Source organism: Hydractinia symbiolongicarpus, chromosome 3 (assembly GCF_029227915.1).
Source record: "Hydractinia symbiolongicarpus strain clone_291-10 chromosome 3, HSymV2.1, whole genome shotgun sequence".
Taxonomy (NCBI): domain Eukaryota; kingdom Metazoa; phylum Cnidaria; class Hydrozoa; order Anthoathecata; family Hydractiniidae; genus Hydractinia; species Hydractinia symbiolongicarpus.
The window spans coordinates 24,183,892-24,203,331 of record NC_079877.1 but is presented as its reverse complement, the minus strand read 5'-3'; the positions used below and the strand labels follow the sequence as shown (position 1 = coordinate 24,203,331).

The following is a 19,440-nucleotide window of genomic DNA, read 5'->3' as shown; positions in this document are numbered from 1 at the left end:
TTACTTGGCTTATACCTATTCCAGGCAAAACTTTTGCGGCTAACCATCTTCAGAGTACTGGCCAATTTACGTGTCTTAACAATTTCTCATTCATTTTTAAAACATTTGTTGCTTTAGTTTAAAAAAAGTGGCTGTGAAACCAGTACGACCGATACAACCAGTAAAAGCAATGGTAGTTGAGAAAGATGTCCAAAAGAAACAAGACAGGAATTCTCTAAAAGCACCAATGTCACCTACACCTCCAGTTGATAAAAAAGAAATTTCTGTTGTTGTAACAGACGATATTGAAAAGTATAAAAGAAACAAAACATTTCGAAAGTCATTGAGGATGTCGTTTAGAAGACCTGTATCTTCACCTGCACAGGTAAGATAGATAAATTGCTGATAAGTTAGAATAGATAAAGTTTAATCAACCCTCAAACAGTTTCTTCCAGGGTATTATTGTGCAATGTATGAATTCAGGTCACATTCTCTATTAACATCTTGCATAGTTCTTTTATGGTGGCGAATATACGTTGTGTAATGGGGTTTTGCTTAAATAAAAACTGTAATCGACCTAAAACGAGTTTCACACTGAAAACACAGTTCCCTTTTTCGATCACATAACATACATCTTTATTTATAAGAAGAAAACATGTGATTTAGAATAACGATGAACATGCTCATAGCAGCATGCAGCAACACAATCTTTTTAGCAAATATGGATTAGATTCAAATATGCGACAGAGTGTACAGTATGCAGCTGTTATGAGGCAGAAATCTTTTTTGTGTGCAAATTTAGTTTAAAGTTTTACACTACAGAATTTTTTAGTTCTTGGTTGTGAGTCTGAATATTTCATTTATTTTCAGCTTCAATTGGCCGAATATGAAGAGGATCCAGAGCATCGAAAAAAAATTCGGCATGTGATTACAGAACTGATTAACACTGAGCGTGATTATATAAATGACCTGCAATGTATTCTTGAAGTAAGATTCTGATTGTGTATTTCATTATTTCCTTTTAATTTCGATTTTTAGTAATTAAAATTTTATGTACGCTAAAGTTTGAATAATTATTGTTCAAGCTTAATTGAACATGACCACAAATGAGCACCTAGAAAGAACCTGGAAAAGGAAATTAACTCATTTTTAAATTAAAAAAAAATTGAGTTGAGAGTAAAATAATATATGTGCATTAGCAATTAGAATAATTCTTCCTGAAAAACTAAGGCAAAAAGTTGCCATAAGCAATTTAAACACAAAGACATACATTTTTTTGTTGTGGTGGTTTTTTCTGTTAAGAAGATCTTATTATCTATTTTAAAAGACTTATTATGCTGCATTTGATGACATCAATATGAATATACCACATCACATACGTTCACAAAAGCATGTCATTTTTGGGAACATTAAAGAAATTTATCAATTTCACACTGGGTAAGTAACTAATTTTTATCACAAACACACAACCAAATTATTTCCATAAATGTACTTTACTGTGTGATTTTTACTCTCATTTTTTTGGTTTTTGTAGTAGTCAATGACATTTACAAATACTTTCACAAATACCTGAATTTAGATATCACCACTACAAAGAGACAGGACATGCATATTTCTAAAAAGCGGCGCGATATAAAATATTTTGAATCTATATGGATAGACCATAGGTTATCAATACTATAAATGTATTATATTCTTACTACATTATACTGTTATCTTCCAGTAATTTCATGGATGAATTAGAAACTTGTAGAGACGCACCGTACCTTGCTGGTCAAGTGTTTATGGATAAGGTATAATGTTGTTGTTAATGTTGTCTGTCTGTCTGTCTGTCTGTCTGTCTGTCTGTCTGTCTGTCTGTCTGTCTGTCTGTCTGTCTGCCTGTCTGTCTGTCTGTCTGTCTGTCTGTCTGTCTGTCTGTCTGTCTGTCTGTCTGTCTGTCTGTCTGTCTGTCTGTCTGTCTGTCTGTCTGTCTGTCTGTCTGTCTGTCTGTCTGTCTGTCTGTCTGTCTGTCTGTCTGTCTGTCTGTCTGTCTGTCACGCAAAATGGTAGCTTAGCTGCGACGGGCGAACCTGTGGATTTTCCACGGGCTAACGACTAGTTCAGTACTATTTCAGTTAGTTGTTATGGTGATTTTATAGATTGCGTTCTGTTTTCCCATTAGAAAGAACAGTTTCAGTTGTATGCTACGTACTGTAAAAACAAACCGAAATCAGAAGCTGTAAGGAAGGAGCTCCATGAGACATCATTCTTGCATGTAAGAAAAATGTAACTTTTGCTATGTTTACTTGATGTTTCATAGGTATACACTGAATGATTTGGACGTACAAAAAAAAATACAAAACTGAAAGAACATTATCAATAAATACCTAAAACAATTTTTTTATTATAAAAATATGTGTGTACGCCAATTTATATTTAGAGATTTTTCTTGCTTCTATTTTGGTACTCATTAAAAGTGTGCATTGAATAACAAAACTTGATCAATGATAAATGTGATGTATGTAATCTATACATCAGATCACAGTAGCTGATTTAACTGTTCTTAAATGCACATCACAGTGGAACGTAGCAATGTCACAAAAAGATGCACAAACACTAACAAAATGTTGTCTATCTTAGAAAGATTTAGGACTGTTAGAAATCAAATTTAACATGTGCGTGCAAGTTTATTTCGCCTTTATCATGGTTTATCATCAAAGAAAGCCTGTGAAGCTGTGAAACCAAACCATTTTTTTTATACTTGCATAGTTTAGATTTCGTTAAGTTATTTCGTTAACTCCGAATAAATCCTTTAAAAAACAATAGGGTTTCAAATCTCATCTTTTTTAAGTAAGTTTGATGGATAGAAATGTCCTAATCGTTACATACATGGAGGTGTAAACTATACCTACATTCCACGTGTTATATAAAAACACTGAACATGCAAGAGAGTCGTGTAACTAAAGAACTGAATTAAGTAAATTATAATCTCTTCGGGTGAAAATGAAGTTAAGTCTGAGGGCTATATTGAAACAGCGTAGATTCATGATATAGATTTTTCATCAGAACAACTGGTTCATAATATTTCATCACAAAAACATAAACAAAATTTTTAATATGTTGTGCATTTTTAAAAAAAATTATTTTATATTTTGAGGAAGACTTAACGAATTAAGGTTTATAATACTATAAAAGAAAAAAATGATAAAATACAGCTAACTTGGAATATAGAAAAAATACTTTAGCACTTCCAAAGCTTCAAATGACAATTTTGGAATTTTGATAAACAATATTTTGTAACTTGAAATATAGTACAGAAGACTTCTTACAGAAAAATACTTTAAAACGTTCAATTCTTTAAATCACTTTAAATTTCCATTTGGAAGTGGCAGATGGAAAATCTTACGTTCCACAGAAAGCACAAAAAAACGTCAAAATCAGTTCACTCCTCCGTAATTTGACAAGGGTAGTAACCATATACCTTAAAGTGTACTTCTAGTGTACTACTCAGATAGCATAGAAGTTTATCTGCAATGAAATGTATTATGTTAATTCCTCTTTTTCAGGAGTACCAAAAACAAATTGGACACCAGCTCAACTTAGATTCTTATCTTTTGAAGCCTGTCCAACGTATCACGAAATATAAATTGTTGCTCACAGAAATGTTAAAGTATGTCAGTAAAAGAAATCCTGCTCATGCTGATATCATGGTAAGCCATCTTGCTTTCTCTTTTCTTAGTTGATTTTTATTTGGTGACATATTGCTGGTCTGCATTTGTAATGTCTAGATTAGTTGACTACTTTGTGTACTTTACCTGTTTATTTTGGAACTTGTTTTTTTTGTTGTTGTTTTATTTGCTTCTATGACAGGGGACTTCCTTGTACATCTTCCAATGCAATGTGTGTTTCCTGGATTTTTTACTGTTTTTTTACTGCAAATTGATTGGCTTATTTCTCTGCTCTTTTATTGTTGTTGATTTTTGTTGACTTTGTTTATATTCACTGCAACCACACTCTGTCTGTTTTAATATTTTGGACTTGATTTTGCAAACCTCATCATTTTTTTTATATCTATTTAGGAAGCACTCCACACCATGAAAAAGGTTTTACGTCACGTTAATGATGTGATGCATTCCTCAGGATTGGTTGGTTTCGGGGTAAGTTCCAATACTGTCTGTTGATGATGAAATAATACAGTTAATTATTATATAACCGTAGACAAAACCGTCCATGGAATACTGGATGGTATTCCACCCCTATCATGCAATGGTTTTTATTTGTGATCAACTGATGTTGATTTTAATCATCAAATCGTCCAACATTAAATTCTTTTGTTTTGAACTCAATGCTTTTAATTGGTTGGTTGAAAGTATTTAAAAATTATCGAAGCAGAAACTTATACATATACAAAAAACAAACATCGAAACAGAAATTGCGCACCCATTCTTGTTGAATATTAGAGTTATCCACCCACAGTAAGACTTTGCTCAGCTTCACTGTTACTTTAACCTTGCTTCGATTTTGATATTCAACGAATAGGCATGCGATATCTGCCTAATATTCACAACAGATTTCTGTGATGTTTCAATTATTTTTTGTCTTGTTTATGATTAACATACCTCAATCTCTGTTTTTAGGGAAACTTGGATGACGAAGGCAAACTTGTTTTACAAGATTCTTTCACCGTATGGGAATGTAAAAAGAACACACTCAAACAATTCACGAAGTTGGGTGGAAAACAGAGACAGGTTTTTCTTTTTGAGAACTGTTTAATATTTTCGAAAAGAGAGATGGACAATGGTCGAGAACTTGGAACTTACCAATGTAAAAGATACCTTAAGGTAATTTTTAAGTATCGCGCGGTCTAATGTAAAAGTATTAATTGATTTGTACAGAGTGGTCTTGGGTCATATAGTACTTCGGTAGGCCCATAAATAGCTAAAGTATCTTGTCTTATGAAAAGTTATACTAAATGGCTATCATGATTTTCTATGGTATTAAAAGTGGGTCCAAATAGAATGCAATTTGAAACTTATATATAACTAGTCAATAGGCCCATGAAGAAATTTTTACATATTTGTATGACATCAGCAAGATTTTTTAGCCATTGCTTTAGTAGTGTGGAACTTGAAACGCTGAGCGAGAAAACGCATAGGATCATGTTCTTTTGGAGAACGGCTGCAAAAATATGGAGGTTTATAGTAAGCACCAGAAATTACCCCCCACCACGAGTGGTTATTCTTGAGCAGTTAGCTTGCGCCCTTATTAGGAAGACAGCTTGACGCCCCTATTGATAAGATAGCTCGACGTCTTTTTAAGATGCTAGTTCGGCGATTTTATCAAAAAGCCAAACCCTAAACCTAACCAAAACCGACAATCTGGTTAAGTTGTAAGCTCCAATGAAGATGAACATCGTTATTTTATATAAAATGTAATATTTTGAACGTTGTATTTTTCATTGCATTACAGAATAAGAGTTAAACATTTTGAATTATTTTCAGACAGCCGAGGTTGGAGTGACTGAAGTTGTGAAGGGTGATGTATGTAAATTTGAGTTGTGGGTGCAAGGACGCAATGAAACTTTCATCTTACAGGTAGGTTTGGAATATATCTTTCTCTGTAATCTTAAGGCACCGTGCCACTCCTATGTACGCCCTTATTGGTAAGCTTTGTGACGCTTTGCATTAACGCCTTTTAGAGTTACGTAAGTAAGTTCGGGCATAAGGTGCCCGCGGCCACATTTTTATAAATTACTCATGAACTACAAATAATTTTGCTTTAAAACTTGGCACACTTATAATTTAACACAATAGGAATACGATTGACTTTTAAGTTGAGTGTAATGACGTCATTGCCACCTGTTGTGACGTCATCAAAGACAAAGGGTAGCTGATTTTTTTAGGTATTAATGAAGAATGTCGTAGTTTAGAGTATGCTATGTTTTGAAAGTAGACAAGTATGTAAAATATATAAAAAAATATTATAATTATGAAAAAAAGTCTAATTGTTAAATATATGTCAGGAGAAATTAAAATTTGATCACAATAAAAAATGTTTTTTTCCAATTCAAAACATCAATTTCTTCTTTTTTTTCAAAAGTAAATTTCCCAAATATTCCCCAAAATGAAGAATTAATCACAATAGGAGTAAGATTGATTTTTAATTTGGGTGTTATGACGTCATTACCACCTGTAGTGACGTCATCAAAGGTAATGGGTAATTTCTGTAAAATATCAATTTTGGTTCGTAAATTATATATTTTGGTCTGTAAATTACACATCTGGTCCTCATTTTATCTTACACGTGTGATTACTTTCAAATGTTTATCAACTGAATAATTTTAGATTTAGCATAGAAGGAGATAACAAAAAATATTTACTTTAAATATTCACAAATGGCTTACCCCCGAAAATGTACAAAAAAAATCCAAAATTTTTTTTTAGAATGAGAAAGTTCAATAAAAGTTACGAAAAGTCACAAAATTTCAGGGTCTAATAATAAGTACACAAAAAAATATTGAAAAAAGAAAAAGCCGCGGAAGCAAAATTTTTTAAATTCATAAGAAAACCGAAACATCTGGGGTCAAGGCTTTGGGTTACTTGATAAAGCTTTCATAGCGTTCTTCTTATTTTTATAGGCAGCCAACCTTGACGTAAAAAATAACTGGTTAACAGAAATCAGAAGAATATTGATGTCGCAATTCGAAGGAGTGAAAGGTTAGTCCTCATTTGATTTCTAATCATATAGCTACGCGTGTGAGCAGTGCGTACCAGAAGGCTCCATCCATGCCAGGCATATTAGACATTTATGAACAGGTTTTCTAAAGCTTTCTAGAAGAGTTGCGTAAGTATCTATGACGAATTTTTGCCATGCATTCTTTATTAAAAAAATAAAACAATTGACTGAAACATTCTTAGCAATTTCACATTCTCATTTTAAGGCCCTTTTAACTAAAAACTTAGAGCGTAGAAGAAATACGAAAGTAATAGCTTTGTTTTAACTTTATGTAGCAACTTTTGAACACATCCTTGACCGTACATGGAGACATTAGAAAAGCTATAAGGGTCGCTTCATATAAATTTTATTGCAAAAACCTGATAGCATGCTTTCGGTTATGCATGAAATTCAAGTATTAAAGTTTCTTGTAAGCTTCAGCACTGCTACATAAACAATATTTTCGTAAAAGAAAATAAACAAACTTCCATACCAGGATGTAATCCAGAAATATAAGATAAGGGCTGTTGGGTATTGATAAAATATTTTCCTTCACAACTTGCGTGAAGTGGAATACATGTCCCTTAGTTTAGACTTGGAAATTCATTGGAAAATTTAATTGGCAAATGGCCGTTTAACAGATACTGAGAAAATACAAAATTGCATACATGGCACTAAAAATGTTTTTTTTCTTTTTAGAAAATAAATCAAGGAAAATCTCTGTGGATGATTCAGAAAGGAAAAAAATATCAAAAGAAGATCTCCAAAATAAATTAAAACTCCTAGGTATGTGTGTTTAACAGGTTTTCTGTTCCGTAGATTTTTACCAGTGTGTATATCCCAGGTACCTCTAAGTCATACATTCTTCGCACAAAATAGCGATTCGGCTATCATTTTAAACAAAGTGTATCTTTCAAATATTTGGTTCTAAAAACATGCAGGAACTTATTCTCAGCAGGCATGATCTACTAATTTTTAAAATAGTGCAGACGAACTCGATGATGATATAAGGTGTACTTTGTTTCTAGGAAAGGTTCCCACGCTTTTTAAAAATCTTCTAAATTTTCAAGGAACATCACTTTGCCCAATTTATTTTTTATAATGGATTCTCTTTTTGGAATATAATTTTAAAATACTTATGTATCAGCTAATGCGGAAATGAAATCTGATCAATCAAATTTGCCTTCCTTGTTCAGTTCCTTTGATTCTTGATTTTTGTGATTCTAGGTTACACTTTCACTTAATCAAGATCTCCTAAATTTTTGTATGTGTTTCTGTTAAAAAAACAGCTAAAATCTCTTCTGATTATCCCTAAAATATTGATTGAAAAAATGAGTTGCAACCCTGTTTAGCACCTAAATTCATATTTTACCTGAGTTTGGAAAAAAACGAAATAAACTACCCTTACTGTTATAAAAGACAACACTGAAAAGCGGCTAAGAATATGGGGCAATTTTACCAAAACAATCGTCTCATAATCTGTTCAAGTAAAGACAAAATAATAAAAAAGGCCTCCACAAAGAAAAAAGCAGTTATATCAAACCTGTATGAGGGCTGTGTTGAAAAACCGAACAAGGGATTACTTTGAAATCACTCTTTTGGACATTTGAATACACTGAGAAACGAAAATTAGCATTTTTTATTGTACGTTATGAACACGAAAAACTAATCCAATACATTCCTCGATACGCAGGCGGAGGAAAAAAAAATTGTTTCAAAAAGAGATCAAAAGAGTGAAATTGTATTAAGTAAGATAAAAGCTTTGTTTCTTTAGATCCGAGCCTTCGTAGTTCCACTCCAACATTATCTGCACTAGCAAACGTTCATATAGACCACATATCTGGAGGAAGAGACGCCGCAAACAAGTAAGCCAAATGTTTTATGTATCCTGAACAACGAGATTTTTTTCTGAACGCATTTTAATGTTGCGTTATCTTACCTGCGCGGCATTATGGGAACTTTTCTTATTTCCCAGTTTCCCTGTTTTACTATAACACAAACTTGCATTGCAAGCAGGGAAATTTTCTTATTGTCAATGCTGAAACTTCTGCTCGCTTAACACTCTACGATAGGAAATTTATCAATCTGGATTTTGAAATATATCGCTTTTATATCGCTTTTAGGAAATATAGACAGTATTCTCAACATGGGTAATAGGTGTTTCATGTAGCCTTTAGTAGCTAACCCAAAATCTAAATCTCCCAATAACATTTTGTGTGAATATACATGTTTAAGTATGATTTAAGAGCTCCATGGTGTACTATGATGTCTGACGACTCTGATGTATTGTCGTAGGCTAACGTCATTAAGAGCATCGTCGGCGTCAGATTTACTTGACGTTGAAGAAGACACCGACTCAGGATGGTCAGACAGCGAATTTGATGAGGATGAAGAAACTAAACTGAGCGACGAAGTTATAGAGGAAGAAACCACTCAACAAGTTGTGGTAGTGGATGAAGCACAACCCGAAGTGGAAGTATGTTGGATTACTAATTATTAATATATATTAATATATTTATTAATATAAACTCTGGCTCTAATATTTTAAAATTCTTTCAAGCTTCTACATGTTTTGTCACATCAAGAAATTTTGTCGTTTTCCCTTACCCTACAAAAATTTTACGCAAAATAATATTTGGGAACAGCGCAAAATACCTACCCTCTCAATATAACCGAAAAAAAATCTAGTTTTTGCCACTACTTTAACAGCATGTTCCGCGATTTTTTGTAAAATTATATTTCACCGATAGTTGATTAATTGAACAAATGATTAGATTAAAATGCCTAATTTTGTGTCGTAAAAAAAAAGAAAACGCAGAAAGTCTCTCTTTGATGTAACTGCGTGTTTCATGATGTTTTTGTCTGATCTATTTTCAAATGTCTTCCTGCCTTTTGTGTGTACAGTTGAATCCCGTAAGGTGAGACAAAATTGTTAAGTTTTGGTCGTGTTTCCCTTAGACTTTCTTACCAGCTGAAATAAACTAAAGATGTGATTTACTTCCTTTTGAATATAGATAGGTGTGAACACGTTCGTTGCGATTGCAGATTACAGTGCGGTTGAAGAGTCTGAGTTATCTTTCAATGCTGGAGATCTTTTAAACCTGATCAAAGAAGGGGATGGAGGATGGTGGTATTGTAAAGATTGTAAAAGTCTTAAAGAGGGCTGGGCACCATGTGGTTATTTGGAAATATTCGCAGTCGATGTAACGCATGGTAAGCCTTCTTTCAATCTGTTTCTTCTGCTGTTTTTGTTTACATCAGTGTGCTGTGTGTGCTGTGACTGTGTGTGCTGAAAACCCTGAACAAATGGTTTTAAGAACCCTGAAATTTGTACTAATTTTTTCAAAATCTCTAAAAATCCTATAAATTTGGTAATGACCAGTTTGCTTAAACCATTGGAATGGACTATTTGAGTTTTTATTTCCAATATTTTCCTTGATTAAAGAAAGGGATTTTCAAAAAGTCTTGTGAATCAGGTGTCAGATATTTCATAAACAAATTACTTTAGTTATAATGGCAGTGTCTTTATAGTTTAAGACTTTTTAAGAGTAAAAATCGTCAGTGTAGACCCTGAATAATCAAAAATTCACAATAGTACTCAGTGAATAGCCGTAAATTACCCTGAAATTTATCTAATGAATTTTATTCCATTAAATTTGCTAGGTACCCTGACCATGCTTAGGGTTCATGGAAAAAATCTTTATTAAATTTATCCTAAATACTTCTACTGGTCTGTATTCCTTTATATCTCACATAGCACCTCCTGTACATGTGTGATTTTTAGCGAGGTGGAAATAAAATTCATTTAGGATTCATGTTGCAATTTGTTTTCGCAATTATCAACATTTATTTTGATCAATTAAATTTTAATATATATTCCAACCTATAAATCACTATCCACGCGTCGCATATTCACGTATGGATCTCTATTACCCACGGCAGCAAAATTCTACTTATGGTAATTTTACCATTCATTCCGCAAAATACAAGTTGTATTTCTAACTCGTAACTAACTATAAATGTCCCAAATTGCAGTTGCATCCAATTGCATCGTCATCAACGAGTTTTCGTTTGCAATTCTTTTTTAATGAAAAACGTCTCATAGTGTATTCGAACCAGTACTGCAGAATACCATTGCATCATAGTGCAACGCGCTAACCAACTTGGTCATCTTCTGCATCTTGTTGAACATTGAATGGCTTGTGCAAATTAGCTATTAATTTTAGTTTGGTCTGGATAATGATTTCCAGATGGTCAGATGGTCAAAAATTCTTATTTTTAGCAGCTTTAAATTTCTGTACGTTTGATGCCTTAAATTAGTTAATTTTCGCGAATCAGTTATCTTGTTATATTTTGCAAATCGAACCAGGTTTTTTGCCTCATTAACTACAAAAAAGAAATTTACCAAGAGAAAAAAAAGTAAAAGAATCCTTTTGTTGTTGAAAATATTTCCTGGAGGTTAATTTGATCTTTTAGAAGACTTCTTTTCGCGAATTGACCTTTCCAGGGTTTTTTTGCGTAGAAAAATAAATAAATCGTTTTACTTCGCCGACTGGCCTCGTGTCATAGCGCTGTATTATGATCGCGTCTATTTTTCTACGCCCTTCGAATTTGAATTATTCTACGCCCGTCGATTTTATATTTTTAGCGCCTGTAGAAGAGAAGAAAGCCAAGCCGGTTAAACCATCTGCGCCCAGTCCAAGACGGCGGTTGGAAACAGCTGTATGAAATGAAATGTTTTTTATGTATCATTGTCTATTTGTGTCCTGAAGTACGGGGTTCAATTTCCATGTCGTCCTGTTTTTATACTTTAATCGTTTTTGGTAATTAGTGGTCACGTGAGTTTTATGTGGAGTGTTTGGAATGTTGTGTCGTTTTTGTGTTTTAATGGTTAGTGTTTAAATGGCGCACGTGTATGGCTTTTTTAAAAAAATATATTTATTTTTTGATTATTATATTAAAATTTATACAATTAAATTATTTTGTTTATACTAAGAAACGCGCGTCGTAATGTGAGTATAGTTAAAAATTGCTGATTGATATAATCACCTTGTTTGATTGGATGATTTTATATTTGATAAATTTCTTTACAAGATGATTGGAGAATGTCGAATTTGGCTGACTTTCTGATTGGTTGGAGGGTTAATTTATTACACAACAGCATTAGTCACGAGGCACTAATTATGGGGTACTAATTATGTGGTATTAATTATGTAAATTTTAGTTTAGAAGGGGTTTTATTGTTTTGTTTGATAGCAGAGAATAAAAATATTGAATTTTACAAAAAGATAATACCTTTTGCCTACTGTTTTTCGCGCTTAATTTTTTCGCGCATTTCCGCAAAAAGTTTGTTATTGCGCGAAATTTAGTTCAGAAATTTGTAGCATATTGTTAGTGATTTTATATTGTGATGTTTGAGCTGGATTTCCACTTCGATAAATTTTTAGTCTGAGTAATATTAATCATTATATTTGATTGATGCTTCAGTTTTGATGAAAGAAATTTAATTCTGTCCGCAAAAAAATTATCCTAAAATTTTCCCTCAGTTTAAAACAAAGTCAGGTTTTTTCATGGAATTAAAGTTTTTTTGGAAAAAATACCAAAGTTGAAATTCAGCATTAGAGTTATACCTGAAAATTGTTGGGAATATTTTCGGTTTTTTTTTATAACCGTCTTAAGTGGTGGTTTCTTAAAAGGGGGCGTAAAAATGGGCGACATTACGTCTTTCTCTGCTAGTTTGAACATGAACATATATCACAATTTTGCTACTAATTATTTAGAGTAATGTGAGATTATTTCAAGTTATAAAAATTCATAATATTCAAACGTGTTCAACTATTATCCTTTTTTACATGGAAACTTTGCACACCACCGTTTAATATTACGAAAATTAGAAAATGTACTTGATAAGGAGAGTGATTACATCCCCATTGCGCCCTTCTTTTTCATTAACGCCTCCTGTAATTTTCCTGGTTACGTTTCTGGCATTTATTTGGTCTTTGTTGTAGCGAATTTTGTACTAATGTTTTCGTAACGTAGTATTTTTGAGCTGGTGTGTGAATGAACTCTAAAATTTCTTCAATATTTTAGCAATTTAAAACATTTCTACTGTTCAGTTTTTATCCTGATAAAAATATATATTCTTGTTCGTATCTCCGCTCGAAAATATTTATTTTACAGGTTACTGTCATTTAGATGGTCTGGGTGTAAAGACTAAAAATCACATTTCATTCATTTTGAAAAGAACCTTTTCGGAAGTGTTATGGCTGCAGCTTCCAGCAATATGTTCATTCACTATGACATAAAGATGGCAACGTTTTCTGAATTTTTATTAGTTGTTAAATTTTTTTTGACTCGTTTTAAATTCTATTGCGCATGTCCAGAACGCTTGGAGCTGTGCCTAAGAACGTCTTTATGGAATGCAGCTTTACGTATATCTAGTTTCTTTTATCTTGTATATAAAAGAAACTAGACATCGTGGGAGTTATTTGTCTGTAGTGGGATGAATAGATAATAACAGAATACATAAATAAATTATTTAGCCTAATATAAATTTGGAGTTGGATATATTTTTCTAAATTTTTCTTCGTTTATTTTTTTGTTTATTCTTTATTTATTGTTTGTATTTTTATTTTGTTTCTTTTAATACTATTCATAAAAATTGTATGTATTTGTATGTGACAAATCTATACCATAGTTCAAATTTAAATATTTCTTTCTTTAGGAGGGTACGAAAAAACTATTTTTTGAACTGTCAGTTACCTCAATTGATTCTTACCTAAGATGATCCAAAGTGTTGAGTCAGACAACGTTTTTAAACTGTTCAGGAAGTCATGGCGCTATGAGAACACCATTGAAAAATTTTTATAGATGAAAAAAAAATGGTACCACAAGGCTTTTTAAAACTTTTTATATAGAAAATTTTGCAAAAAATGACGGCATGAACATTTACGTAATGTGTACTTAAACACCCATTTACGCACCAGGGTGTTAATAATTTCCTACAGATACGCCCATTTATAACTCTTTATATAAGTTTTTGTGAGTTCGGGGTGCTGTGAAATTTTTTTTTGTTATCGTTGTAATTAAAAATTCGCCAAATAAACGCAACAAATCATTAAAAAGGCGTACCAAAATTTGTCGATCTTTTTGCGGCGGCTCAATTAATAAGTGAAGTATGGCGAAAATTCAAATTCAAGTATCAAAAGTATCAAATTAATACTTTTGAATATATTTAAACAATAGATCTTCGAAAACCGAAAATTTCACCCACACCCTTATAACACACTGGCATGAACAGGGTTAATCGCGAAAATTTGCTCACGAAAAAATGAAAAAGAATTCGCCCATGACAGTTTTCCCTTAAAATTTGCAAAAAAACTAGTTTCTCGCGACGGTTGATGTCCTAAATATCGCGTTTCCTTTTTATCGCGAAACTATTAAAGTCAATTCTTACTCGTTAATTATAGTACTTACGAATTGTTCTAATTGGAAAATTATTGGCTTTGAGACTGATGGTTTGTAACACGAAGAAATACTAAAGCTAAAAGAATTTAGTTTTTTTTAAAAAGTGGTCTAGGAATTTGCACATATTTCAAAAACAATGTTTTGGTTTACTTTGGTTTACTGTTGCCTTTTTTTACTGGACGTTGTTGCTGTTATCAAATTAAGACTCCTTCATTGCTCTTTTAAACTTTGTAAGAACTTAATTAGACTGAACAACTTGTAAAGTTAAAACAAAAGTTTACCATGGTTTTGACTTTGTTCAAATTAAGCACCCTATACCCTGGAACTCAGAAACTTGGACACATGCAAAACCAACTTATAGGCAATAATTATTAAAAATCCCCTTTACGCGTTAAATAAAAATTGTTAACAAAACTGATCATCTGCCAAGCAGAATATCGTAAAAGATCTATCGTTCCAATAAATCACGAGGAAGAAAATTTTCCAGCTTTTCGTACAACTTTTTACTTCCATCCGTTACCAAATCTTTATCGATGAAGCCTAAACGAAAACAAAACAAAAAGGCGTAAGTACTCAAAGGATATCAACTGGAAAGGGACTGTTTTAACGTTCAGAATAAAATGGCTGCGCGCATCCTTATTCTGGACCTCTTAGAGAGTAAAAAAATTGCTGACCAGCGAACCTGTAGATGTTTCCGCAGGTTATCGACTAGTCTATATATTAATACCTAAATTTCCGTCTGTAAGACAAGATGGTAGCAGTGAGTTACCAACCGGCTTAACCAGTGGATTTTTTCGTGGAATAACGACTCACTTTTCCCTCCATTGCTTATGCCTCACCTTTGGTTTTTAGTGCATCGGATAATACTTTTTTGTCAATAAGAATAAATTAAAAAAACTAATACTCAAATTTGGAAAAAAATTAGTTGTTTTAAATGCACTATACACCATAATGATCGAAACGTTGGCATTGTAAACAACCTTTAACAGGATTTAATAAAATAGGTTTATACCTTCTTTCAGATTCTTGAATATAGTATGTACAAAGCAACCATTAAACACGGCTGAATAGTCAAGCGACTGAAAAGGACGGAAAAACAATGTGTTTATTATATCCAAATAATACAAACACGATTGACATTCAGCAAATGCATGCGATGCATCAATATCCACCATTAAGTCACTGCTTTCTACTCGAATGTCAGCGGCTGCTGTTGAGTAGTAGGAACTTAGGTAGCAAATAAGCAAGGCTTTGACATGAAGCCATGTGATGTTATTTCTTCGTCGTTCTTGCTGTTGAAGAATGACGTAATGCAGTGATAACATAAAGAGCTCATGCTCTTGCGGAACGTCTTTAAGATTTTCATGTGGATATTGAACTAGTTGAAGGATTATTTCTTTTTTCTTTTCAGCGCCAGGGTTCTTTTCCCCTTCTCTGTGACACTGTAAGAAAAGTACATCAATAGGGATGTCGGACCAATCCACTTTTTTTACTTCCTTTGTTGATTTACTGTAGTGTTCACCATTTCTTCTGTATTCAGTGATAACGACTCGTTCCGTTTCACACAGACGTTCATATTTCAGCAAGGCGTACATGTAATTTCGCAGCCTTTTCGATGCTTGGCAACTTGACTCCTGATTTACACTTTCACATTGCACTGCATTGAAGTGAATATCCCAAAAATACAAATTAGCAATGCTTGCACAAACAAGACCATATTGACACAAACCCTTCACAAGTTGCTTCATTTGACTTTTACTGGTTGTGCACAATAGTTGGATTTTTTCTTGAGGTGTTGATGTGTCAAACAGCAAAGGGTATAACACTTCAGCTTCCTCTCTAAAGAGCTCAAGATCATATCTATTGCACCACGACTGAATAGTATCCTGCTTAATGTTGATTGTTCTGCTTATATCACTCATAAGAAAGTTCTTAGTTCTGCCCCGTAAGTAAGATGTTATGCATTTCAATTTTTTATTGATAGTTTTCACATCCTCGGCTCTAATGCTATTTTGAATCTCCAAGTGTAGGTTATCCTCTTTGCTGTAATCATTGCCCAAAATGACAGAAACGAAAGGAGTTAAGATGGGATCGATGTTTAAATAGCGCACCATATTGGTAAAATAGTAAACATTGCATTTGGTGTTTTCCTTTAATAATGACTGCTTCAAATCTGACACGCGTATAACACCATGATCAAGATTAAGCATCAAGAAATCACTATCATCACTGACAACAGGGCAACCCAATTTCTTCGCAACGCTGGCCACAGCTGTATCAGCCTCACTAGATATAAAAAAGTCAATAAGCAATATAATTAGAAGTAGCAAGCTATGAGAGGCAATTTTAATTTTAAAATTCCCTAGCTTTTTCTTTAGTAAAATATAAATTTCCCTGTACGCAAAATTGCTTAAAATTCAAATTTAGGAAGCCAATGTTTATTTTGAAGTCATTGCGTTGACTGCTGTGACTTTCACGACAAAACTTGGTTTAGGGTTTAGCCATTATAATAACTTCATGCATCAATTGCTTTTTTGTAAAGCCTTAGTGTAAGGAAGTGACGCGCTTTAAAATGTATTACTATAGTCAATAATAATGTGAAGAATTTTTTACCTTTTTATTCGCCAAAAGACTTTTGAATTTGCTTATCTAGACTGTTAGGCCAACCACATAAAAGGATTGCAAATGCCAACATGGACAAACATGAAAATTTTGACAACCTCAAACTTTATTTTGTCCAGGAAACAATCTCAATGCACTTACTTGTCACTGACAGCGTGTGGGATTCTCATATCTTGAAGTACTTGTAGAAATACACTTCTAAGAAATATAGGTTTTGGATACTTGTTTCGATCTTTTGTATCATGATCTAAATATTTAATATTGCTTATAAACCCTTGTCTTCCCTCTTGTGTTAGTTGATTCTTTATTGTGTTTACAACACGTTGACCGTCTAAGATAACATATGAGGTAACTCCTGTTCGTTGCAAACACTTAAAGTCATGCTCATAGTGTGCATACAGTGAAGCGTAATCACCACCAAACCTCTTTGGAACGTTTGATTGGTTGAAGTAGTTGTTACCATCGAATACCAAGCTGGATCCGTCTTTAAGGGTGACTGTTTCCAAAAAGCGATTCCTACCTTTATAAACAAACGCTGCCAGCCCTTCAATACCCATGTTAAGTAGTAAATATAAATTTTTCCGTCGGTAATATCTTGAAAACAAACATTTCTAATGCTTTAGCGAGTGCCAATTTAGATGTACAACTTTCACTTTGTATTGATAACAAAATATTTTAAAATCTTTGTTAATCCCTTATAACAGTTGGTTAATTGGAAAATTTATAATTATAAATAATTAAGAAACTCTTTAATACACACTTTTCTATATATGAATATAGGAATACAGGTTTTTTTCCTAAGCAACGCAAAACCTTTGATCAAGGCTCAATGTTGTTCACTTCTTAATTGTCTATTTTGGAGTGCAAAATTGAAAAGTTTGTTTGCGGAGTCAAGCTGGTACACCAATTAAAACCAAACTTTAAGAAATGTTTTGTTTTTTGCATCAATAGTTTTTTTATAGGTTATGTTTTTTTATCATTTATTAAGAGAAATTTTTGATGAATCAAACGTTTACAAATTTTATTAATTTGGTATCCCTTATCGAGTAAGATATGGAACCACAGTATGGAACATCAGCATGACTTTTTCGAACTTGTCGCGAAAATACTGAAAACACTGGGGTTCGATTTATTTTATTTTAGGATATTATAATATTCTATTGAATTTCATTTATTATTTAAAGAGGATAGTTATGGTCAAGTTTATTCGAAAAATAAATACATTATCAAAAACATAACACAAAAACTAAAAAAGCCGTTCAAAATTCGACTAGGACCCCATTCCCGAATATTGCCCCATCCCGAATAAGTCCCTTTCCTAAAAACCCATTGACTAATAAGCCCCCCTGGGGGTTATTCGATCATTTACGGTACATTAATTTTAGTATAACCCTCCGTAGGCATTATGACCCGTTTTTTGATGTGCACGACCTGAAGTTAAAGCGATGGCGGCATGCTTGTTAGCCGATCTAACGCGGTGGTGGCTATTTTGAAGGAGATTTTTCCTCTGAAAGTGAATCGATATCGTTCATTGAATTGTTGTCAAAAAATTTAAAAATTAATTTTAATGTCTTATATAACTACAGACGTTGTTTTTTCCTTCTCTTGCTTTCTTCTTCTTTAAGATTAATTATAACCATAGCTAAACTGACTTTATCACAAGACAAAACTGAAGTCTGATTGAGCAAATAAAAGTAAATATAAACTTCTCTGTCAGTAATATTCTGCAACCAAGCTTTTGTAATGATCCTGTAACTTTCACTTTAGTTTAAAAGCTTTCATTCTGGACACAAGATCTCTTTTAATCTCATATCATATTACGTTTTTTATAATAATAAACGAGTCGGTTAAACGAGACAATTCGTAACATAAATAATTAAATTTCCAATACATAGTCCTTTCGTACACATTTCTTTCATAAGGAGCACAAAGTTCTAGCTCAGGATCGATGTTGTTTAAGTTGCTTGTTGATTTAACTCAACTATTGTTAACTTGTTGGTTTTTGTTTACTTGGGAAGGTGAAGGATATGAGTTATTGGTTACTTAGGCTGTTACGCCAAATAATTTAACTTTTTTAACCACATTTGTCTGAAACATCGTACCCGAACCACTGATATTCTTCTAAGTTCTGGTCTTTTTCCTTTGCTCTTCGTTTTTTGAAGGTCGGCCTGGTGTCACTTCTGGGATGTTCCTTATAAAAAAGGAAATCGTGTATTGCTTAAGACGTTTTTTAAGAATAAGGCTAAGAATGGCTAAATAATAAGAACAAGATAAGGCCAATAGCAAGGCTGATATTTTCCTGAATATGTTTTGCTAAAAATCTTTTAAGATGCTTTATATTGCGAGAGAAAAAATTGATGCATCCATGTTTACAAAGTTTTTCAAAGAAAATAATGATAACAATGTTTAATATGATTATAGAGATGATAATTAATGAGAAAACTTTTAACTTTTCATGAAAGAAGCTTCAAAAAATTTAAAATCAAGCATTGAAACTTTTCTCTTTTGTGTAAAATTTACTTGTTTTTAAAAGGATCATTTCTTCTTTTCTCCTTTGCAACGGGCAAAAATCTATGTCTCGAAAGTACAAATTCCATCTACCTACCTAGAACGGAATCTCTAAGGATGTTAAACTCCCTCATACTTATTTGCTTTTTACTTACTTACCTACACCCG

The 19,440-nt window shown here is 32.8% G+C and overlaps 2 protein-coding genes across 2 annotated transcripts in view; one reads left to right on the top strand and one right to left on the bottom strand.

Moving 5' to 3' along the window:
• The window catches only part of LOC130636363 (guanine nucleotide exchange factor DBS-like), a 23,009-nt gene extending 9,668 nt beyond the window's left edge, over positions 1 to 13,341 (top strand). The window contains exons 12-26 of the mRNA XM_057446055.1: positions 118 to 364; positions 850 to 966; positions 1,307 to 1,416; positions 1,703 to 1,772; positions 2,144 to 2,236; positions 3,528 to 3,671; positions 4,041 to 4,118; positions 4,599 to 4,802; positions 5,463 to 5,555; positions 6,599 to 6,677; positions 7,375 to 7,461; positions 8,450 to 8,540; positions 8,971 to 9,151; positions 9,690 to 9,888; positions 11,324 to 13,341. Of these exons, the coding sequence (XP_057302038.1) occupies positions 118 to 364; positions 850 to 966; positions 1,307 to 1,416; positions 1,703 to 1,772; positions 2,144 to 2,236; positions 3,528 to 3,671; positions 4,041 to 4,118; positions 4,599 to 4,802; positions 5,463 to 5,555; positions 6,599 to 6,677; positions 7,375 to 7,461; positions 8,450 to 8,540; positions 8,971 to 9,151; positions 9,690 to 9,888; positions 11,324 to 11,403 (1,873 nt within the window). The 3' untranslated portion in view covers positions 11,404 to 13,341. The remainder of the gene's footprint in view (positions 1 to 117; positions 365 to 849; positions 967 to 1,306; positions 1,417 to 1,702; positions 1,773 to 2,143; positions 2,237 to 3,527; positions 3,672 to 4,040; positions 4,119 to 4,598; positions 4,803 to 5,462; positions 5,556 to 6,598; positions 6,678 to 7,374; positions 7,462 to 8,449; positions 8,541 to 8,970; positions 9,152 to 9,689; positions 9,889 to 11,323) is intronic.
• Positions 13,040 to 19,440, bottom strand: LOC130636364 (protein asteroid homolog 1-like). The gene is made up of 3 exons (XM_057446056.1): positions 16,906 to 19,440; positions 15,155 to 16,428; positions 13,040 to 14,682 (listed from the first exon to the last, which is right to left on the bottom strand). Exons 1-3 carry the CDS (start codon positions 17,319 to 17,321, stop codon positions 14,591 to 14,593), a joined length of 1,782 nt encoding a protein of 593 aa, XP_057302039.1. The 5' UTR covers positions 17,322 to 19,440; the 3' UTR covers positions 13,040 to 14,590.

Bases quoted from the DNA above. Each gene is read 5' to 3' on its own strand.
- LOC130636364 (XM_057446056.1), bottom strand. From the start codon at position 17,321: ATGGGTATTGAAGGGCTGGCAGCGTTTGTTTATAAAGGTAGGAATCGC. The intron at 16,429-16,905 runs GTAAGTGCATTG...TTTTATATCTAG, and splicing joins CCACACGCTGTCAGTGACAA to TGAGGCTGATACAGCTGTGG. The intron at 14,683-15,154 runs GTATAAACCTAT...GTTTTCGTTTAG, and splicing joins ATTCAAGAATCTGAAAGAAG to GCTTCATCGATAAAGATTTG.